Source organism: Pangasianodon hypophthalmus, chromosome 1 (genome assembly GCF_027358585.1).
Source record: "Pangasianodon hypophthalmus isolate fPanHyp1 chromosome 1, fPanHyp1.pri, whole genome shotgun sequence".
NCBI lineage: Eukaryota > Metazoa > Chordata > Actinopteri > Siluriformes > Pangasiidae > Pangasianodon > Pangasianodon hypophthalmus.
Genome location: NC_069710.1, coordinates 10,094,021 through 10,114,488, shown reverse-complemented (window position 1 = coordinate 10,114,488; position 20,468 = coordinate 10,094,021). Strand labels below are relative to the sequence as shown.

At 37.6% G+C, this 20,468-nt stretch overlaps 1 protein-coding gene across 1 annotated transcript; it reads right to left on the bottom strand.

The window, feature by feature from the left end:
- Window positions 1-339: 339 nt before the first annotated feature.
- Window positions 340-19,632, bottom strand: pdcd6 (programmed cell death 6). The gene is made up of 6 exons (XM_026926617.3): window positions 19,449-19,632; window positions 17,943-18,004; window positions 8,993-9,037; window positions 2,308-2,466; window positions 1,294-1,403; window positions 340-1,156 (listed from the first exon to the last, which is right to left on the bottom strand). Exons 1-6 carry the CDS (start codon window positions 19,529-19,531, stop codon window positions 1,058-1,060), a joined length of 558 nt encoding a protein of 185 aa, XP_026782418.1. The 5' UTR covers window positions 19,532-19,632; the 3' UTR covers window positions 340-1,057.
- Between the last annotated feature and the right edge of the window lie 836 nt (window positions 19,633-20,468).

The window sequence follows — 20,468 nt, the reverse complement described above, 5'->3', positions numbered from 1 at the left end:
TTCTTTCCGTGCTTCTGGATTTGCTACACGTCAAAGCATTAAATAAAAAAATTAATTAAATAACAAAAAAATTAAATAAATTTCTATCCAAAAGAAAAATCTCACTTTTTTCTATTTTACATAAACCAAATAAATATTTCAGGAAAACTGATAACTGTATTCTGCTCAAATCAATCAGGTCAGACCACTTAACTTGACAAAACTATTAAAAAGAAAAAAAAAAGTTGAATACATTTCTTACTGGCCATATATGCACTTTATGTATTTTTTAATGATGTAAGTGCTACAAGAACTGGCAAAATTCCAAAGGAATTATAAAGAATTAGGCTTAAAGAAATATTAGCGATTACAAATATTTATTTAGCAAAGAGACAAAATTTCACATACATATCTGCTGCTGATTGGTCAATCAATACACATAATTGATTTTTTTTTCTTTGGTGAAATGCAGCTAATCATATGAGTACGTGTAGCAGGAATATCTCACATCATGTTCTTTTATAAATTCCAAAAGGAAGTTGAGCCCACAGGAAAAAAAAACTAATAAAATACCTTATTGAATGTTTCTTTTTTAATAAAACATTTTGCATTTTTGCAGTTGCAAAGCTTCATGCACATGACCATACAAAAGTACTTGTTCCTGCTCTCTCAAATAAAATTCTTCTGCATGTTCAAATGCACATTTAAAAATTTTCATTGTAAACAATGCTTCAACAGAAAACAAGTTAGTTCATGCTTTGACAATAATGACATTTATCAGAAGGCATGCATCTGAATGTTACTATGACATTTACAACACAGGTTGGTGACACAACGCAGTTTACAATGCAAAGTTCTTTAATATGAAAAAGGGGCTTAATATTACTATCTTTTTAGATGTACAATGTAAAGAAAGATGAAAACAGACAGGCAGACAGACAGAAAAAAAAGATCCATTAACTGAAGCCCAAATCTCCTGTCCCATAAAACTTCAGTGAGGTGTGTATGGTGTCACTGGTGGAAGACCAGTAGAAAGAGAGATTTGTTGTTTGGCACTGGTGCTTGTGGTTGTGTTGTGCTATACGATGTTGAAGACCATTGAGAGATACTGCTCGTAGGAAACCTGGATCCAGCCGTCCTGGTCTGTGTCATATCGCCTGAAGACGTCAGTTAACCTCTGATTGAATATATTTGGGGTAGAGGGAAAAGGCAAAATAATAAATTTTTATCTTACGTGCTCCTTCAAGTGACAAAGCTAAATAAGCAAACTTTTTTTTTCTGCTGCTGTGTAATTTGTTGCTGTGTGAGTTTTACCTGTAGTACAATGCAGCACTGTATGAAGTCATCAAAAGCTACCTGTCCTTTCCTCTGCCGGTCAAACTTCTCTATCAGCGTGTTATAGAACTGATCTGACAGACGATACCCTGGACAAGGAGAGGAACATGAAGCTCAAACAACAGTAGAAGGTATTAAATCCATCACAAACACGTTTACCAGAGGTATTTAAGCAACAAATTTTAAAGAGTTAATAACACACTAATTAAATTAAATAACCTCTGCTGCCGACACTACCTAAAGAAATATTTGAGAACTCTATATTACGAAGCTTTAAGAAAATAAAATACAAGAAATTGTATTTTATAAGACAGTCATAACAAACATTCAAAAGAAATTAGGAATAAAATGAGAATTCACTGTACTTTTCTTTAAATTACCTATTTGCTGTATACACATGTATTTCATTCAAATGGGGCATGTACACTAGACATTTTTTCTAGCTAAATTTATGAAAATAGAACCTATTTTCCAAACTCTGATAAAAAAAAATCAACAGTTTGTGCCACATCTTTAAATATTTACACTATTCTTTTTCTATTTATTTGTTAAACTTTTACATTCATTACAATATACAGGGTGTCTGAAAAGTCAGGAACCAATGAGAGTAAAACTACTTGTACTTAATTATTTACAACATTTTATCAGCCACTGTATCATGTTTTTGTGGATTGACATATTTGCTCAACATATTCCCACTGGTTCCTGCCTTTTTGGACATCCTGTATTTGATTATATATAATAAGCCTTAATATATATTTTTAAATTTAGTCCTAAGAAATTCTTCCAGAGCATGATACTGATCCAGCTAGCACAGTTCAAAAGGCATAATGGGGGCTGTTTTGCTTTTAATAAATATTTAGAATTCAGCACTTCTGAACTGGAATGCCATGCTTTAAATTGATTTCTAAACCTCTTATTCTTTCAGTAGCAGCAACATTGTATTCCAAATAAACTGAGCAACATCCCATAGCATGGCATTATTTTGCTTACCAAAGCCAGTGAGAGCCTGTTTCAACTCATTCTTGTCAATGAACCCTGAGTTGTCACGGTCGTAAGTGCGGAAGATGTTCTGCCAGTCTGTGATATACTTCCATACACCAGCAAACTCATTAAAGTTCACTCCACCTTTGTTCTCTCTGTCAAACATAGCTGAGAAAACATAGAAGAGAAGGATAGGGATGAGAGAGTACTTATAGTATGCTCAGTTTCACTTTTCTCCTTGAGTGTGTAAGTGGGTGAGTAAGTAAGGAAGTAAGGAAGAGTGGGTGGGTGTGTGAACAAATGAGTGAACAGGCAGGTGAGTGAAAGGGCATGCAGTCGAATAAGTGGGTATGAGAATATAATAGTACAATAATAGAAAAGTAATTGTGTGCGTGATTGTGTGTGTGTGTGTGTGTGTGTGTGTGTGTGTGTGTGTGTGTGTGTGTGTGTGTGTGAGAGAGAGAGAGAGAGAGAGAGAGAGAGAGAGAGAGAGAGAGAGAGAGAGAGAGAGAGAGAGAGTGAATGGGAGGGTGGGTGTATGAGTCAGTAAGGTAAGGAATTGATTAGGAGGAATAAATGTTTAAGTGGATGGGTTTGATTATGGGTGAGTGAGTGAGTAGGAAAGGATGTGTAAGTGGGTAAGGACTTAATTTGTTTGTATTTAGGTTTATTGCCATACCAGTTTTAATGGCTAGTTCATGGCAAATACAGATATTAATCAAACATTCAATAAAATTCAGCTTATAAAAACTCAAACATTTCTGTGCAACATAAATCAATAAAAGATTCTTTAAATTTACTTGTAAAAATTTGTAAAAAGTAAAAAGTTTTCCTGGGCCCATCTTACAAAACAATTCTTTCAAAGTTTATCCTGATAAAAGGCATTGTCTCATGCCATTAAAAATAGGGCAGACTAGAAAAATATGTTTTGCAGTCAAGTGAGTGTTACAATATTGACATTTTGGTGGTTCTTCGGCCTTCAATAAATATCCATCGGTTAGTCTGGTGTGGCCTGCGCGGGACCTTGTGTACACCAATTGATCATGTGTAGATTTATATTTTTCCGACTACAGGGTTTATTTCAAATAATTTGTTACTTCGACATTCTTCCCATTCCGCTTGCCATTTGTCTAACATATAATGGTTGACTGAGGGCTTAAGGTTGGAAGGTGGGATTTTGCACTCTCTGATTATTTCTGTGAGGGCTTTTTTGCAGCCATGTCTACTTTTTCATTACCAAAAATGCCACTATGTCCCAGAATCCAGCAGAAAACTATGCTTTAATTGAGTCTTCGTAACTGATATGCTTTAATTAAAATGTCAACAATTATTGGATGATCGGTCTTCAGAGATTCCAGTGCTTGAAGGTAAGATTTTGAATCAGTAAACACTATGAAGTTTCGTTCTTTTGCATTTTCAATACGTCCCAGGGCAGGAAACAGAGCACAAGCTTCTGTTGTAAAAATGGAACTTTGGCCTGGAATACGAATGCCATAGTGTTGGTGGTTGATTACTGCTGCAGATACTTGACTGTCTATTTTTGACCCATCTGTGTATATAGGGTTTTAAGGAAAGAGGCTTCTTAGTTTCAGCCTTCTTATTATCAGTTAGTTCCAGATTAATGCATAACGTTTCCGATCTCCAAGGGGGAACCTGACTGAAATGAGTCTGGCTTAGAGTGTCAAGATTTGTGTCCAAGTTTTCTATGTCACAGTCTGATGCGTATTCCAAGGGGTCTGATATAGCTGGGTCTGGCCTCGTACAGATGCAAATATTGTGGGTAGAAGGTTGGTTTATAAGCTAAGTTGTGTAGATTTGTCTTTGTCTTAATTGTGTATTGGAGGGCTAATTCCAGGTGTCTAATTTGAAGAGGTGGTTCATTTGCTTAAGTTGGTAAGGAAGTGACTGGGTGAATGATTAGGGGTGTGTGTGTGTGTGAGAGAGAGAGAACAGGTGGGTGAATAAGTGAGTGTGCGAGTGGATGGTTGAGTGAGCAGATGGGTGAATATCTCATTACGTCAGTGTGAGAGTGAGTGAGTGGGTGGGTAAGGCAGTGATTTGGTGGTTGAGTGATTGTGTGTGTGTGTGTATGTGTGTGTGTGTGTGTCTGTGAATGAATGAATGAATGAATGAATGGGTGAATGGGTGACTGAATGAGTGAGGATGTGATGTGTTCTACCAGAAATGGTGATCAGAAGAGAACAGACCACACAGCAACCATTTTAAGGCATTTGGCATGATTATTATCATCTAGTTTTGAAACCAGAACTGATTACTGACACATGAATATACTGGACCACTGACTTGATTTGTTGCAAAGGGATGGTTTAGTCCTATAACCAGATTTAGTGATGGAAATAATTAGTTAAAGTGCCCATGAAATGGCTTGAGAGCCATGAATTGATTCTGTACGTCGATTTATTTCCTTTTAAGACAGTCAGGGAGGGAGCATGTCAAAGGGCTTGGCTGAATTCCACAACAGCTACTACCAATTCAAGATATGCTACACCCCTCACAACTGTAAAGAAACTCAACAGCCAGGAAATGAGGGAAATAATTAAGCAATTAATTATTAATTATTAATAATTAATGGTATGCTCATGAGTATAAAAGGATCACAACTTTTAAGTCAGACAGATTCAAACTTTTCTTGAACTTGAACTCCCTCCCACCACCCCAGGCCAAAAAAAAAACCTTGTTAAATTATTGCCTATTATTAACTACAACATAAAATAAAATAAAACAAAACCACACATGTATAATAGAGCAGAACGGGGGCAGGTTGTAAACGCTACCTGCGAACAGTATGAAACCTAACAGCGTATTTTTTGGATATAATCCTTTTACTAATTGCTTGCCAAATGTCCCTGACTGCTGCTTCTGACTGAGATATTTATTTATCATTTTATATTTTCCACCTCAGCTCCGCCCCTGATTTGAAAACCTCTGTCCAATGTTCTGAGATCTCCATCTATCTCCCACAAACTGCATTAAGGGAGATGCATCTCCCACACACTGTGTTAGAAGGCTTCCATCTATCACGTATACCACTGCATGGTAGAGAATAGCATCTGTCTCTGATGCCTATGCTTGCTTTGTGTCAATTCATCCATTTAGTTTTAAAATTGTTTAAAATGTTCTACTCTTACTAGTTTATAATATTTTTTAAAATAATTATTGTACTTCTACTATTTTTTTGTACTGTAGAGATTTCGTCCCGAAGCACTCAGTCATTCTTTTTTAGGAATTAGTAAGTTAAGCGAGAGAGTGGTGTATAATGTTCTGCTATACATGTTTAAATGAACCTCTGAACCTCTGACAGGCAGCTATAAATGCTACTGTGGGCAGGAATAAATAAAATGCTGAGCTAGCAGAGTAACTTTGTCATACAGCACATGCTTGAAGTTAAATAAAAGCCTAGCTGAGGCACTTTGCACAGCAGGTGCTTAAAGATAAATAAAATCCTCTGATACTTTTTCGCGGTAGGTGCTTAAAACCCTTAGAAGCTTGAAATTATTTGCACTGCACATGCCTTTTTCAATATTAAAGAATGAAAGAAGAAAAATAATAAAGAAAAGGCAATAATAACAGTAATAATGAAGCCATATATACATAAATATAAACACATAAATCCATTAATAGCCATGTTACAGAAGAGCAAAGCTCTAGGGAGGTGTAGAAACACCCAATTTTCAGACATATTACCTAGCAAACCAACTCAATATATCATTAATGGACCCACCCGAACCAACAGAACAACCCCTGGTTAGAAATTGAACAACCAGAATGCCAAGTAATCCCACTATCTGCTGTTTCTGATGTTTCTCAATACATCAATAAAACAACACTCCTGATTCACCAATACAGTAATCTCCACAACTCTAAAAGCTTGTTGGAAACCATTTTAAAATGAAAACGCGATCACTCGCTCCATGTAAGCACACACCTATATGGCACAATGCAGATTAGCAGCTGAGGGGAGCACCTATCATCCTATATCTTCCTATCATCTATCAGAGAAAATAAAAAAAAAGAAGCAAGCAATGTCATTATTTCAAACTGATGCAACAAGCATAAGAGAGTCAGTCTTGCAACTTCCGGTGAGCCACAGGTAGTGATGGAGGAAAGCGCTAGCAAACGTACGGAAATTCATGCTAGTTTTAGGTTACAGTGTCTCTCAAAGAGAGTATTGATAATGCCAGCACATATGATTGCATGCATCTGATTTCTAAAACTAGTACTGATGACAATAACACCTCTGCTGATGATGGTGATGTTTATAAAGAGAACCTGCAAACTGCAAGTGATCTTCCTACCCAGCAGGTGAATTATGCAGATCTACTAGCAGATAATCCAGGCTTATTTCTGATGCAAATGACAGACAAAGATTGTGAAGAGGGCCAGTTCAGGTCAAGGACAAAATTTTTTCCAAAAATAATGAGGGCTGTAGGCTCTCAAAAAGTCACTACTACATTAAATTGAAGAATGGGGGCAGATCAGCAGATCATGGCTACTACATAGTGAGTAAAATGACTGTGTCATGAGTTTTTGTTGCTGGCTATTTGGATAGATTGACAAAAATCACTCCATTAAGTGAAGGTGGCTACAATAACTGGAAAAATATATCGGCTCACGTAAGACAACAAGAGTGGTAGAAGCAACTACAAAGAATCTACTTGATCAACCACCGTTCAGAGAGCATTTCAATTTAATTTTGATTTAATTTTTGAACTCAAGTTAAAAAAGAAAGGATGTAGAGGAGAGGATCAATAAATATGCCAACAACAAACTGTATTCAAGACAAATAAGCAGATTAATGTAGATTGTATAGTCATTTAAAATTATGCAGCACAATTAAAAATATAAAATTAACAATAAATGCTGAGCACAGCTTCTAGAATTATAATTTTGTTCTTCTGTTTCCATTGGTAACCAATATTCTCTTCTCACTAGAATACATTATGGAAACTCCAAAACACCATGGTGCCCAGACTCAGGAATCAGACTAACAGGTGTGAAAGCACTCAAACATGCCTCAATATCTTCAAATGTTCACGTGATTGCCATATCATACACACACAATAGCTGTATACCAACTGTGCATCATAGCATATAGACAAGTGGAGCCTGTGATATTTTTGGAGTCACACAGTGTTAGATTTTGGAGGGGGGATGAGTACAAATAAACTCAAATCATCACATAAGGGATGGTTTGGAATGGAAATAATGTGTGGGACGCTGCACGACCAAAACTACATGAATGACCCAACCATCTGCTAATGTAGGCTGGTAAACACAGCTTTTTTTGGAATGGGTGGGAGATATGTGTTCTAGAGAGCATTTGATTGCATACAGATTGGATGAGTACAGAATGAGTCATCAAAAACTTTTCCCATTTTCCGACAAGCTGTAAAATTTAAATATTACCCTCTTTAAAACATTATCCATTACCCATGTTAGTGTGCGTCATGTACAGTGGATATAAAAAGACTACATACCCCTGTTAAAATTGTTTTTTGTGATGCAAAAAAATGTAAACAAGATAAATTATCAGATATTTTTCCATCTTTAATGTGATACAGCAATCGAAGAAATCCAAGTGAAAAACAAATAGAAATGTTTTAGGGTGAAAAAAACCTTTCAATAACCTGGTTGCATAAGTTTGCACACCCCTTTATAATTGGGCATGTGACTGTGCTCAGTATTATCCAATCACATTCAAACTCACGTTTAAAAATAATTATAATACATCTGTCATTAATGAAGGATTCTGTAGAATTTTCTTGGCATCTTTTTGGTTTCATTTGACTGCTGAAGCTGTGGTCTGCAAAGAGCTTACAAAGCATGTACTGGATCTCATTGTTCAAAGGTATCAATCAGGAGAGGGGTACAAAAGAGTTTCCAAAATATTAGATGTACCATGGAACACCGTGAAGGCCATCATCAACCAGTGGAGAAAATGGGGCACCACAATGACATTACCGAAAACAGGATGTTCCTCCAAATTTGACGAAAGGACAAGACGAAAACTTATCAGGGAGGCTGCCAAGAGATGTACAGCAACATTAAAGGAGCTGCAGGAATATCTGGCAAGTACTGATCAGTCCCTGTATGTGACAGCAATCTCTCATATTCTTCACATGTCTGGGCTGTAGGGTAAAGTGGAGATCCCCTTGCAGTTTGTTAGATCTGGAGCTTTTTCGCAAGTAAGAGTGTAATAAAATTGCCAAATCATAATGTGCTAAGTTGGGAGACTCTTACCCAAAAAGACTGAGTACTGTATTACAAACAAAAGGCGCTTCAAGAAAGTGTTAGTTAAGGGGTGTGCACACTTACACAACGAGGTTCTTTTTCTGTTTTTATTTTCCTAAATCTTTTCTATTTGCTTGAATTTCTATTTCTATTTCACTTGAATTTTTTTGGTTGCTATCACATTAAAGGTGGAAAAAGATGTGACATGATTTATCTTGGTGTCATATTTTACATCACAAAAACCTACAATTTTAACAGGTATGAATACTGGCTAATTTATGTCCACGATGCCAAGAAACTTGTACAAAAAGCTCTAAAACATCAATTTCTATTTCACAGGACCTATAAATAAAAGACTTTTTGGAGACAAATTAAGGGACTTACACCAAGGGAAAACACTAAAACACAAATCTGAGGCTAGACACTCAGTAGATTTCCTCACCTATAATTGATCTGACAGTCACTGGATTGAATGGTGTCCATGTTCCTGTGAAAGAATAGGAAAACATTTTAATAACACAATAAAACAGACAGGGCATTACAGCAACACAATAACATCAGTGTTTGCATCATAAGAGGAAGAAGCCTTTATATCACAGTATTGTGAAATTCTTTTCTTTGCATATCCCAGCTTGTTAGGAAGCTAGGGTCAAAGCACAGTTTTTAAATCTACAGTGTGCCATACAATTCCTGGCCGTATGAGGGATAAAATCACACATTTACAATTTATTTTGATTTAATTTGAATGTAGTTATTTCTGTAAAGCTGCTTTGTGACAATGTCCATTGTTAAAAGCGTTATACAAACAAAATTGAACTGAATTGAAATTGAATCCAGATTATGTCAAAAACTTGTTGTTTACCCAAGAATCACTCAAATATAATAAATACTCTGATATACCTCTGGATATTTATTAAGGATTATATTTAGTAGGGTAACTCAAGGTCTAAGACCACAAATCAGAGTCTGAGCTGCCTTTCTATGTATGGGTGTAGGCTAAAATCATACAGACCTATACAACCATGATATCATCTAAGTGAAATTCTAAATATATCCTTCAATACATATTATGTATCACAACGTAAAATCAATGCTCTTATTCAAGAGAAACAAAACAGGAAATTTATCAGTAACAATTTTCTAGAACAATGTTTTCAGCTCCATATCATCCACTCCCCTCCACATTGCCCCTCTCTCCATCCTTCTGTTTCTGACACAAACCGTTGTTTGAAGCAAGGCATGTTGTCTTTAGTGAACAGGTTAATAAATAAAATTAGTTTGTTATTTTTAACAGGATGAGATGTAATCTATGTGGGGGAAAAAGCTGAGTTATTTTAATGCTATATCAAACTGGTGTGTATATATATATATATATTTTTTTTTTACAGCATTTGGCAGAAGCCCTTATCCACAGCATACAGGTAGAGTTTGTTCCACAACCTGGGTGCCAGGACAGAGAGTCTTAATGCATATTTTCTTTGTATCTTGAGGAATGGTTGGTCAAATATAGCTTTGTTAGAGTCTTGAAGGGAACAAGGTGCAGAGTAGGATTTGATAAATGCCTTCAGATAGGTCAGGGCTGGTCCATTTTGAGTTTATGGGTAAGTATCAGTGTTTTAAATCTGATGTGGGTGGCTACAAGAAGCTAGTGCAGGGAGTGCAACAATGGAGTGATTTGGGATAATCTGAGGAGATTTGAGTCAGTTGCAGGACTCTCATGGCATGCAGGAGAAGAGCTTCCAGCAACAATTTGGAACTGAACAAGCACCTGAGTGGCCTCCATGTAATGAAAGGGCCAGATCCTCCTGAGAAACCTGCATGACCAAATCAGGTTATGAATAGAATAAGAGATGGGTAGTTGGTAGTCCAGAACTTTCTTAAAGTTGTGTACATTGTCAGATGGCATGGTCTGCAAGGAGATCACAAGATCTTAACATGGAGTATAGAGCAGCTCAATCATGCTGGGATTGAGTGATGGTATGGAGCATTGTAGAAGGGAAGGGATCCATCAAGCAGGTGGTAGGATTGCTGGAAGCATTAGCTTAGGATTAGCATTAGGAGTCCTTTGTAGCTTACAAGTAATCTCTGGTCAGTGAGTTGTGGAACAAAACAATGTGCCCAATCTTCCAAATACAGTGAGAAATAAGTGTAAGTATTTGGATACTTTTGTTTCTGTTATTTAGTATACTTCCAGTGCATTAATAAATTTACATACATAATATCTTTTGATTTTGTGCATAAATGTGACTAAAAAGTATATGTTCATAACCATAAAGATGTTTAAAAATGTTGTATGTTGTTGTATGTATGAAATGTAAAAATATGCTCCCGTTGGTTGGGAAGATTTCATGCAACAAGTAGCAATCACAGTGAAGGTGAAGGAGCTTCCTAACGTTCTCAGGGACAAAATTATTTGAAAAAAAAAACAAAAAAAAAACAAACATTTGAATGGAAAAAGCTGCTGGTTTGATAACATGCAGGTAGAGAGGTTATAGAACCACAACTAATTGTCCCCAGACAGGTGCACCATACAAGATTTTACAATGAGCTCTCAGCCAAATGATAAGGAAGGTAAAAGAGCAGCCAGAAGTCACTCAGAATGAGCTGCAGGATGACCTGAAAGCATTGTTACACAGAGAACAATAAGCAATGAACTGCATTACAGTCATCTCCGTTCCTACATGCCACGCAAAACTCCTCTGCCAAATAAGAAGCATACATGTGCCTAGCCAAACTCCTGACTTAAATTTATGGAGGATTTTGAAATTTTGAGTCCATCAGTGTGACCCCTGTAATCATTGGGAACTGAAGACAATTTGGCAAGAGGAACAAACCAAAATTCAAACACAATGCTGCAAAAACCTAATTTGCCACAAAGTACTAATGTGGGTCATTTGTGGTGCCCAAATACTTTTTTCCCCTTTGAAGTTCGTTTTTTAAAGACATATCTTTCCATGTTTAGGAATACATATTTTTTGGTCATATTTGTAAGTACAAATTCAAAATTCAAAAATTCAATATTTTCAGAATTCAATAGTATGTAAATCTGAAGAGGATATATGCAGTGGAAGTATAATAAATAACGATGTGTGGACATGGTCACACACACACACACACACACACACACACACACACACACACACACACACGCCTGTTACATGCCTGTCTCTGTTACATTCTGCCTTTCTTTCTGCTAATTCAGTATATGTATATCTTATAGTTTAGTTTATTGTCCTTTCAGAAATTCTTTTTGTATCTGTGGCAACTCAGATATATATACATACACACACATACATACATATACACACACACACAGTGCCTAATATTGTGTAGGTCCCCCTTGTGCCACCAAAACAGCTCTGACTCGTTGAGGCATGGACTCCACAAGACCTCTGCTGTGGTATCTGGCATCAAGACGTTAGCAGCAGATCCTTTAAGTCCTGTATGTTGCGAGGCGAGGCCTCCATGGAATGGACTTGTTTGTCCAGCACATCCCACAGATGCTCAATCGGATTGAGATCTGGGGAATTTGTAGGCCAAGTCAACACGTTGTACTCACTGTCATGTTCCTCAAACCATTCCTGAACAATTTTTGCAGTGTGGGCGCATTATCCTTCTGAAAGAGGCCACTGCTATTAGGGAATACCGTTGCCATGAAGGGGTGTACTTGGTCTGAAACAATGTTTAGGTAGGTGGTATGGGTCAAAGTAACATCCACATGAATGCCAGGACCCAAGGTTTCCCAGCAGAACATTGATTACTGCCTCCGCCAGATTGCCTTCTTCCCATAGTGCATCCTGGCACCATCTCTTCCCCAGGTAAGTGACACATGCACCTGGACTTCCACATGATGTAAAAGAAAACATGATTCATCAGACCAAGCCACCATTTTCCATTGGTCCATTGGTCCATTTCTGATGCTCACGTGCCCATTGTAGGCGCTTTCGGCAGTGGACAGGGTTCAGCATAAGCACTCTGACCGGACTGCTGCTATGCAGCCCCTTATGCAGCAAGCTGCGATGCACTGTGTTCTGACACCTTTCTATGATAGGCAGCATTAACTTTTTCACCAAATTGTGCTACAGTAGCTCTTCTGTGGTATTGGACCAGACGAGCTAGCCTTCGCTCCCCCCGCACATCAGTAAGCCTTGGGCACCCATTACCCTGTCGCCAGTTCACCGTTGTCCTTCCTTGGACCACTTTAGATAGGTCATAACCACTGCATACCAGGAACAAAACCTGCTTCTCTGGAGATGCTCTGACCCAGTTGTCTAGCCATCACAATTTGGCCCTTGTCAAAGTCGCTCAGATCCTTACGCTTGCCCATTTTTCCTGCTTTCAACACATCAACTTTGAGAACTGACTGTTTATTTGCTGCCTAATATATCCCACCCCATGACAGGTGCCATTGTAACGAGATAATCAATGTTATTCACGTCACCTGTCAGTGGTTGTAATGTTACGGCTGATCGGTGTGTGTTTTTGTGTGTGTGTGTGTGTGTGTGTGTGTGTGTATACCTCCATTCTTCAGGGAAGGCTTTCCATTAGATTTGGAGCATGGCTGTGGGATTTGCCCATTCAGCTACAAGATCATTAGTGAACATTCCAGTTCATCCCAACCCAAAGGTGTTCTGTGGGGTTGAGGTCAGAGCTCTGTGCAGGCCACTCAAGTTCTTCCAATCCAACCTTGGCAAATGTCTTCATAGACCTCGCTTTATGCACAGGGTTACTGTCATGCTGGAACAGGTTTGGGTCCTTTAGTTCAAGTGAAGGGAAATTGTAATGCTACAGCATAAAAAAACATCCTATACAATTGTGTGCTTCCAACTTTGTTGAAACAGTTTGGAGAAGGCCCCATATGGGTGTGATGGTCAGGTGTCCACAATAGTGTATATTCTTTTAATATGTGATGGAGAAAATCTCAAATCTCCCAAAATCCCCAACTGTCTGACTATAACACATAATAACATGCCATCAGTGCTTTAACATTCAGCAGTAATGATCTTCAGTGTCCACTATTTCATATCTTATCTTCATTTATTCTGAAGTGAAACTCTAAACTTAATTTTTTTCCCCCTAATTGACACATTCAAGTTATGTGCAAAATATTATGGCATACACATATCTGAATGCCTATGCACACCGCACTCATGTGTTTGCAATTTAGTGGACACAGAAGTATATACTACTACATGCCTAATGAGGCAATAAGGCCTTTTATCTTCCACAGAGGAAAGGGAAAAGACTACCGATGTATAATGATGCGATGAAATGAAACTGGACCATGAGGACACATGCACATAGACTGCACACATAAAACACACACATGCAGGGGGAGCTTCATGACCATACGCCCAGTTTGTTTACATGTAAAGGACAGAACATATGCATTCAAGAGAGCAATTCATTGGACAACAACTGGGTGAGTACAGTATGGATCATTTTCCAAGAAATTACAATGAGTAAAATGAAAACAATTTTATTTACATTTCTCAGATTATTTCTATATATAGTGGCTTAAGTATGTTCACAACAAACAAGAACCATACAAAATGCTCTAAAACACCAAATTTCATTTCATGGACACTTTAATGAGAAACAGAGCATGTCATAGCAGGGCTTTGGCCACCGGCAGTGCTGGATGTAATTACTAACATGGAAATGTACACAATAAATCCACTCATTTTCTGCTGAGTCAAGCACTCTGCTGTGAGATGGACTGCAGTGGTGACAAACTACTTTCTAAGCAATTCCTTCTGCAACTAGAAAGGTTACAGTCAAAATCTTTCAGGGACAACTGACCAAATGAGAGAAATGTGAATGAGAGGGAGAAAAAGACAAGAAATTAGGGAGTGTATATAAAGAGGACAGGGAGGAGTAAAAATAGTGAATAAAAAATTAAATCAGAGGGAGTAGAAAGAGTGGGTGGAAGAGAAGGAAATTATATTTGCAGGTTATTATACCAGAATAGAGAATTTATTATACAACATATCAATTTGGTCTGGCAACATTTGGAGCCATGTGGGTTCTACTGACACAGTAAGGTCAGGAAATGTAGTGTGTGTTGGGAGCATGTACACATAGGTGTTAGTCTGTCTGCTAAAAAGCTGGTTAACAGGGATGGAATCTGGCAGCAGACTGGCCTGGCCTCAGAAACAAAGACGCTTTTATGCAGTGCACACTGACCCTTCTCACTGCTTTGCTCACGCAGGAAAAGACAACACCACAGTAACACATACCATGCATGAGAAACAGCTGAGTAAAAAAAGTCACGAAACAGTTAGCTTATATCTGGCATATTAAATACTGATATTAAAATCGACAGAAATCTTGAAACAAACTGTAAAAAATGTTTATAATATGACCAAGGCAACTGTAATCCTCTAAAAGATAGATCTGCAAACGTTCCATCAAGTCTGCCCCAAAGTACTTCTTTTTTTTTTTCTATTCATGTTTTGGAGTGATAATCATGAATAATCAATCATAGGGGGTTTGCTTCAAAATGGTTGTAAGAGGTTAAATAGATGTACATTTACATTATGAGATGATTGAATATGGGAAGTTCATAAACAGGTGGGAAGGATTTTTTTATACACAGGACCATTTTATACAGTACTGTGCAAAAGTCTATTACAAATTCTGCAAAGATGCCTTTAAAAATAATGAATTTAAACTTTTCTACATAAAAAATTCTATAAAGAGCAATAAACAGTAATAAACTTCACAAAGTCAATATTTGGTGTGATAACCCTTTGCTTCTTAAAAAAACTGAGTCGTCTCGGATACAATTTGTGCAGTTTTATTCAATTCAATTTATATAGTGCTTTTACCAATGGACATTGCCACAAAGCAGCTTTACAGAAATATATAAATTCATGATATAAATTTTACATTTATGAATTTATCCCTAATGAGCAAGCCAGAGGCAGTTTGTGCAGTTTTATAAGGAAATTGGCTGAATTTACTGAGCATCTTGGAGAATCTGCCAGTAGCCTTCAATATGTTTTTTTGGTCTGAAAAGTGGTCTGTTATGTAATATGTTGCTGTCTTTACTGACATACAAACATTTTTCCGACTTTGCTTTCTTTACTGACATACAAACATTTTCTTTAATTTTTGTTGGAAATGTAATATTTGGAAATACAAAATGTTTTTGTACTGACTCAATAATGCAGAAGTCATAAAATAAACATCTATAACAAAATTTGTAGTAAAAAATTGTCCTAAAAAACTGTACTATCATTTTTACACAGTACTGTATATCAAAAGACTAAAATGAAAGCCCTTAGTCATGTGAGTATGAATTTTTATGGACATGTATGCTTGTACACATCACTTCTTATTCTTGCCAGTGTTATATAATTGGGTGGATTTAACCCTGCATTCACACAGGCAGCAATGCAACAAGAAATAATTCATTTTAAAGGGAGCTGGCAATCTTCAGTAATAGAAAGCAAAGTTGGCAAAACAAACCTGGAGGGGGGAGCAATGTGATAAAGTCGAGCAAAGTTTAACTTATGAGAAAATGAGAAGTGAAGCAATGCGGCAACTACCAACTGTAAAACATTTGGTTCCAGACATTTGCTCCTACTCACAGCTCCTGTTCCAGTTGGTGATACCTGCTGTGCACCTACAGGCTTGATGTGTTTATTCTACCCAAAGCTGAACGACAGTGGTGTTTTACCATTCTGTTTAGGTACATCAAAGATTTTAAGGCTGTAAAATGGCAAGAAGAAATCAGGAAGAGCAATGTATTGTTTTAGGCTCATTCTGGTGAGGCACTGCATAGATGGATTTTATAGGCTATATAAATTTTTAGAGGAACATATCTGATATGTGTAAAAATTGGCAAAACATCTCATTTTTAGTGGTAAGACATCTGTAGCCATTCTGTAGCCAGTTATGCAGTTTCTGTAGCCATATAACACCATCGTGGTAAACCTTTGGCATGGTGTCTAGTTTAAGTTGATAGCTTGTTCAACTCATATACAATATTTAATGATCATCAGTGATTAATCAACATGCCACAGGTGAGATTTTTTCATACATATGATCCGTTTGTATCACATGTATGAAGGGAATTCTCTTTTAAGGAATGACACAAGTCCACATTTAAATTTATTTTATCCACATCAAAAATGAGATGCCAATCTTTTTTTTGGAGGGGGGATTTTTACTAAAGCTGCTATCAGAAAGATAGTCAAGGACTCTGAGAGATGTACAGATACTTAAACTTTAATTAAACTTTATAGAGTACTCGGTAGTGATTAGTTCAAAAGAAAAATCACTAAATCAATCAGTGTCAGTATTTGTAAAGTTTGTTCTAGTAGTCTAATTAACATAAGATTAGATCATGCCAAATGCACTGCCAAAACGTCCAACAATATTACCCCTAGTTTATCCACACTACATTGGCTCCCAGATAAATGATGCAATGATTATAAAATACTATCTATAAAGCACCAAATGGTCTCTCCTCATAACACCTGAGCAGATCCCAAGCACTACAATCAATATTTACCTACAGTAACTACTTTCATAAGTTTTCAGACTGTTTGGTATGGCAGTCAAAACTTAGCCTAAAGAACACAATGGATGTTCAATGGAAGAAATGGAAGAATTTCCGAACAACCAAGAGTCTTTCTAAAGCTGGAGCCCAACCATACTCAGGAAACAGGGGAAGAGGGCTATAGTCAGGATATCTAAGATTGGGGGACAGGTGAACTTATAAATGTACTGAGAGTGCACAGAACCACAGACTGGGACAAAGATTCACCTTTCAATATGACAGTGACCAAAAACACAGCCAAGACAATGCAAGAGTGGTTTCAGGGCAGGTGTATAAATGTCGTTGAAGGGCCCAGCCAGACCCCGGACTCGAACCTGATTGAATATCTCTGGAGACGCCTGAAAATAATGGTACAGCGAAAGCTTGTAGCTTCCTATCCAAGAAGACTTAAGCCTGTAATCGCTCTCAATGGTGCTTCAACAAACTGCTCAGTAAAAAGTATCTTTTTTTCCCCATTTTTAATAATTTTACAAAGCTTTGTGAAAAGATTTATCATATGAATTTATGGACTATTATGGATATTTTAGAGCAAGGTTATAATGTAACCGAATGAGGAAAATGTGAGGGCTTCACATATAAGCACATTCCAGTTTAAAAGAGATGTGACATTTTTGCATTATGAATATCACATTCTGAAGTGAGAATGAAGTGATAAATAACTTTATTTCTCCATGGTAAGGCTGACTTTTTCATGTAACTGCCCAGATTCTGAAACAGTCTTGTGCAATGGGAAGCTACCTTCTTAGATTTTCATGTGGACATTTTGTGATTGACTAATGCTGTGTTAGATCAATAGGAATAATGAGTATTGAAACCTACATACCATTTGATAGAGCTTGCTGAAGCTCCGTATCTGAGATTGATCCACTCCTGTCTTTATCCACCCTATGGAAGAAATAAACATTTTAAATCAATGGTTTACTTGTAAACATTCATTCGGCAAAATGTGCCATTGCCACAACAACTTAGATTTTATTGGACAGCTAATAGTTTACTGGTATAATTACTCACTCAAATGATTAATCTGGACGTGTTATATTAAAACATGAATGCAGAAAATACAATGTATGCTCATTATTAATTCATCACCATCTGTATTTAGATATCAGTCAATTGTATTCTACTGACCCTTATACAGATGTTAATTTGTGGTATTTTCAGCACTGACTTAGAAATGGTTTTCCTACACAAAGAGAGTCAACAGCTTTTTCGCTTTGATGAAAACACCTTTTACATGCTTCACGTTGAACCTTTTTCAGCTTTTCTATTTCCCAGCACTTCAACAAACACACAAAATCTTAAGCTGAAACAATTCAGCTTGGTGAATAATAGTTGTAAATATGTTGCAAGATGCTATACATTTTCTTTTTATGTTCTGAGAGGAGACAACATGCATCCTATGATCAGTGGATTACAATTTGGCTCTGCTATTAACAAAAACTCACTGTGGTTAGAAATTCTCCAGTGAGTCACACATTTCCTAGCAACAAGCTGTGCACACCAACAACTACAACAGCAACTACTGTTTAAGGAAAGGAAAAACCTAAAGACAAAAAAAAAGGCAGTCAAATAGCTGGAACAGAGTTTTATTTGCCCAGAAGGAACACCCATCCATTCTGCTTATTCTATACAGGGTCACAGTGGAGCCTATCACGGGGTACAATTGCACACACCACAGACAATTTGGAAATGCCAATCTACAACGCATGTCTTTGGACTGGGGGAGGAAATCCCTTAAGCAGAGGGAGAAAATGCAAACTCCATACATACAGGGTAGAGGCAGGAATCGAACCCCAGCCTTGGAGGTGAGGACTTGTCTGGTCTAGTAGGAGCCCTCTTCCTCTCAGGTTAAATCATATGTTCTGTATAAGCGCCACCCTGTTCCTGCTTCCTGGAATTCACAGAATAGCTGGCTAGCTAGTAAATAAATGTGCATCAATAAAATTGCGTTTATAACTCAAATAAAGCGCAGTTTAAATGGACAAGTGTCTCAGACTGTCTGTAAAAACTATCAGTCCTGTGCACGGAGTGAATCCAGATGTGGCACCTAAACAGGAAACGACTACAGTTATATCAAATGACGGGTAAAAACCTTTCTCTCTCTAACTTCTCCTTTTGTACACAAAATTTCAGAATATTACGGGCGTATATATATTTATATACATATTTAAGGACACACGCAACACAGCTTAAAAGTTTGCTAAAGCATTTAGTCGTTTATTTCGCCGTAAACATAACTAACTATCACAACAACTTAGCAAGCTGCCAGCTGCCGCAGCAGTTCAGCTACGTTTCCCAATGCGGAATCTCTGGCTGTGCTTTCACTTACCTCTGAAAGATATTCCACAGAAAAGCCTGATCAGGCGGCGCGCTGTTGTAGTGAGGAGGTCTGTACTGGTTGTGGTACGCCATTTCCGCATGTAGTCCGGCTGTAAAATGTGCTAAAGATTGCAGTGTGTACGTACCCCTGGAACTTGTCTCAGTCTGACTGTGATATTCTCTCACGCAGAGGCGTGGCATGAGCCCAACCTTACCACTTCTTATCACATATTCAGAGACGTCACGGGTCCGCCCACATCACGGGCCAGCGTTTTGATTGGCTCGCAGCCTGCCAGCGTGTCAGAACTGTGCTAAAGGGGTGGAGCCGTAATCCTTGATTGACGGACTGACGGAAAAAATGTGCCTAGTCTGGTTGTATGTTTTTTCCATTATAAACATTTCTCCATTACTCCATTTACACAGCTTTGGAAAAAGAGCTTTATTTCATTCAGAGTTTTAACAACAGTTAACACACACCCACACACAGCCACACCACCACCACCATAATAATAATAATAATAATAATAATTAATAATAACAACCCTTCCAGGGTTGGGGGTTCAATTCCTGCCTCCGCCCTGCGTGTGTGGAATTTGGATGTTCTCCCCGTGCTTTGGGGGCTTCCTCCGGGTACTCCAGGAGTGAGTGTGTGTGTAATTGTGCCCTGCGATGAGTTGGCACCCCATCCAGGGTGTCCCCTCAGCCCTGTGCCCCGAGTCCCCTGGGATAGGCTCCAGGCTCCCCGTGACCCTGTGCAGGATAAGTGGTACAGATAATGGATGGATAATAATAATAATAATAATAATAATAATAATAGTAAAGCACCCAAATCAATATGATGTGGTTGTGATAATGTGGGGTAATATGTGATAGTGTCAGTTTCAGTTATAGGGATTAACTGGTAGTTTTAATAGCGTGTTGGTTATTCTAGAAATAATATTAAACCCTCTGTCTCACAGCACTGTTTTTTTTTTTCTTTTTCTTTTTTTTGCCATGTTAATGTATTACAGCTATCCTCTGGGACATAAAT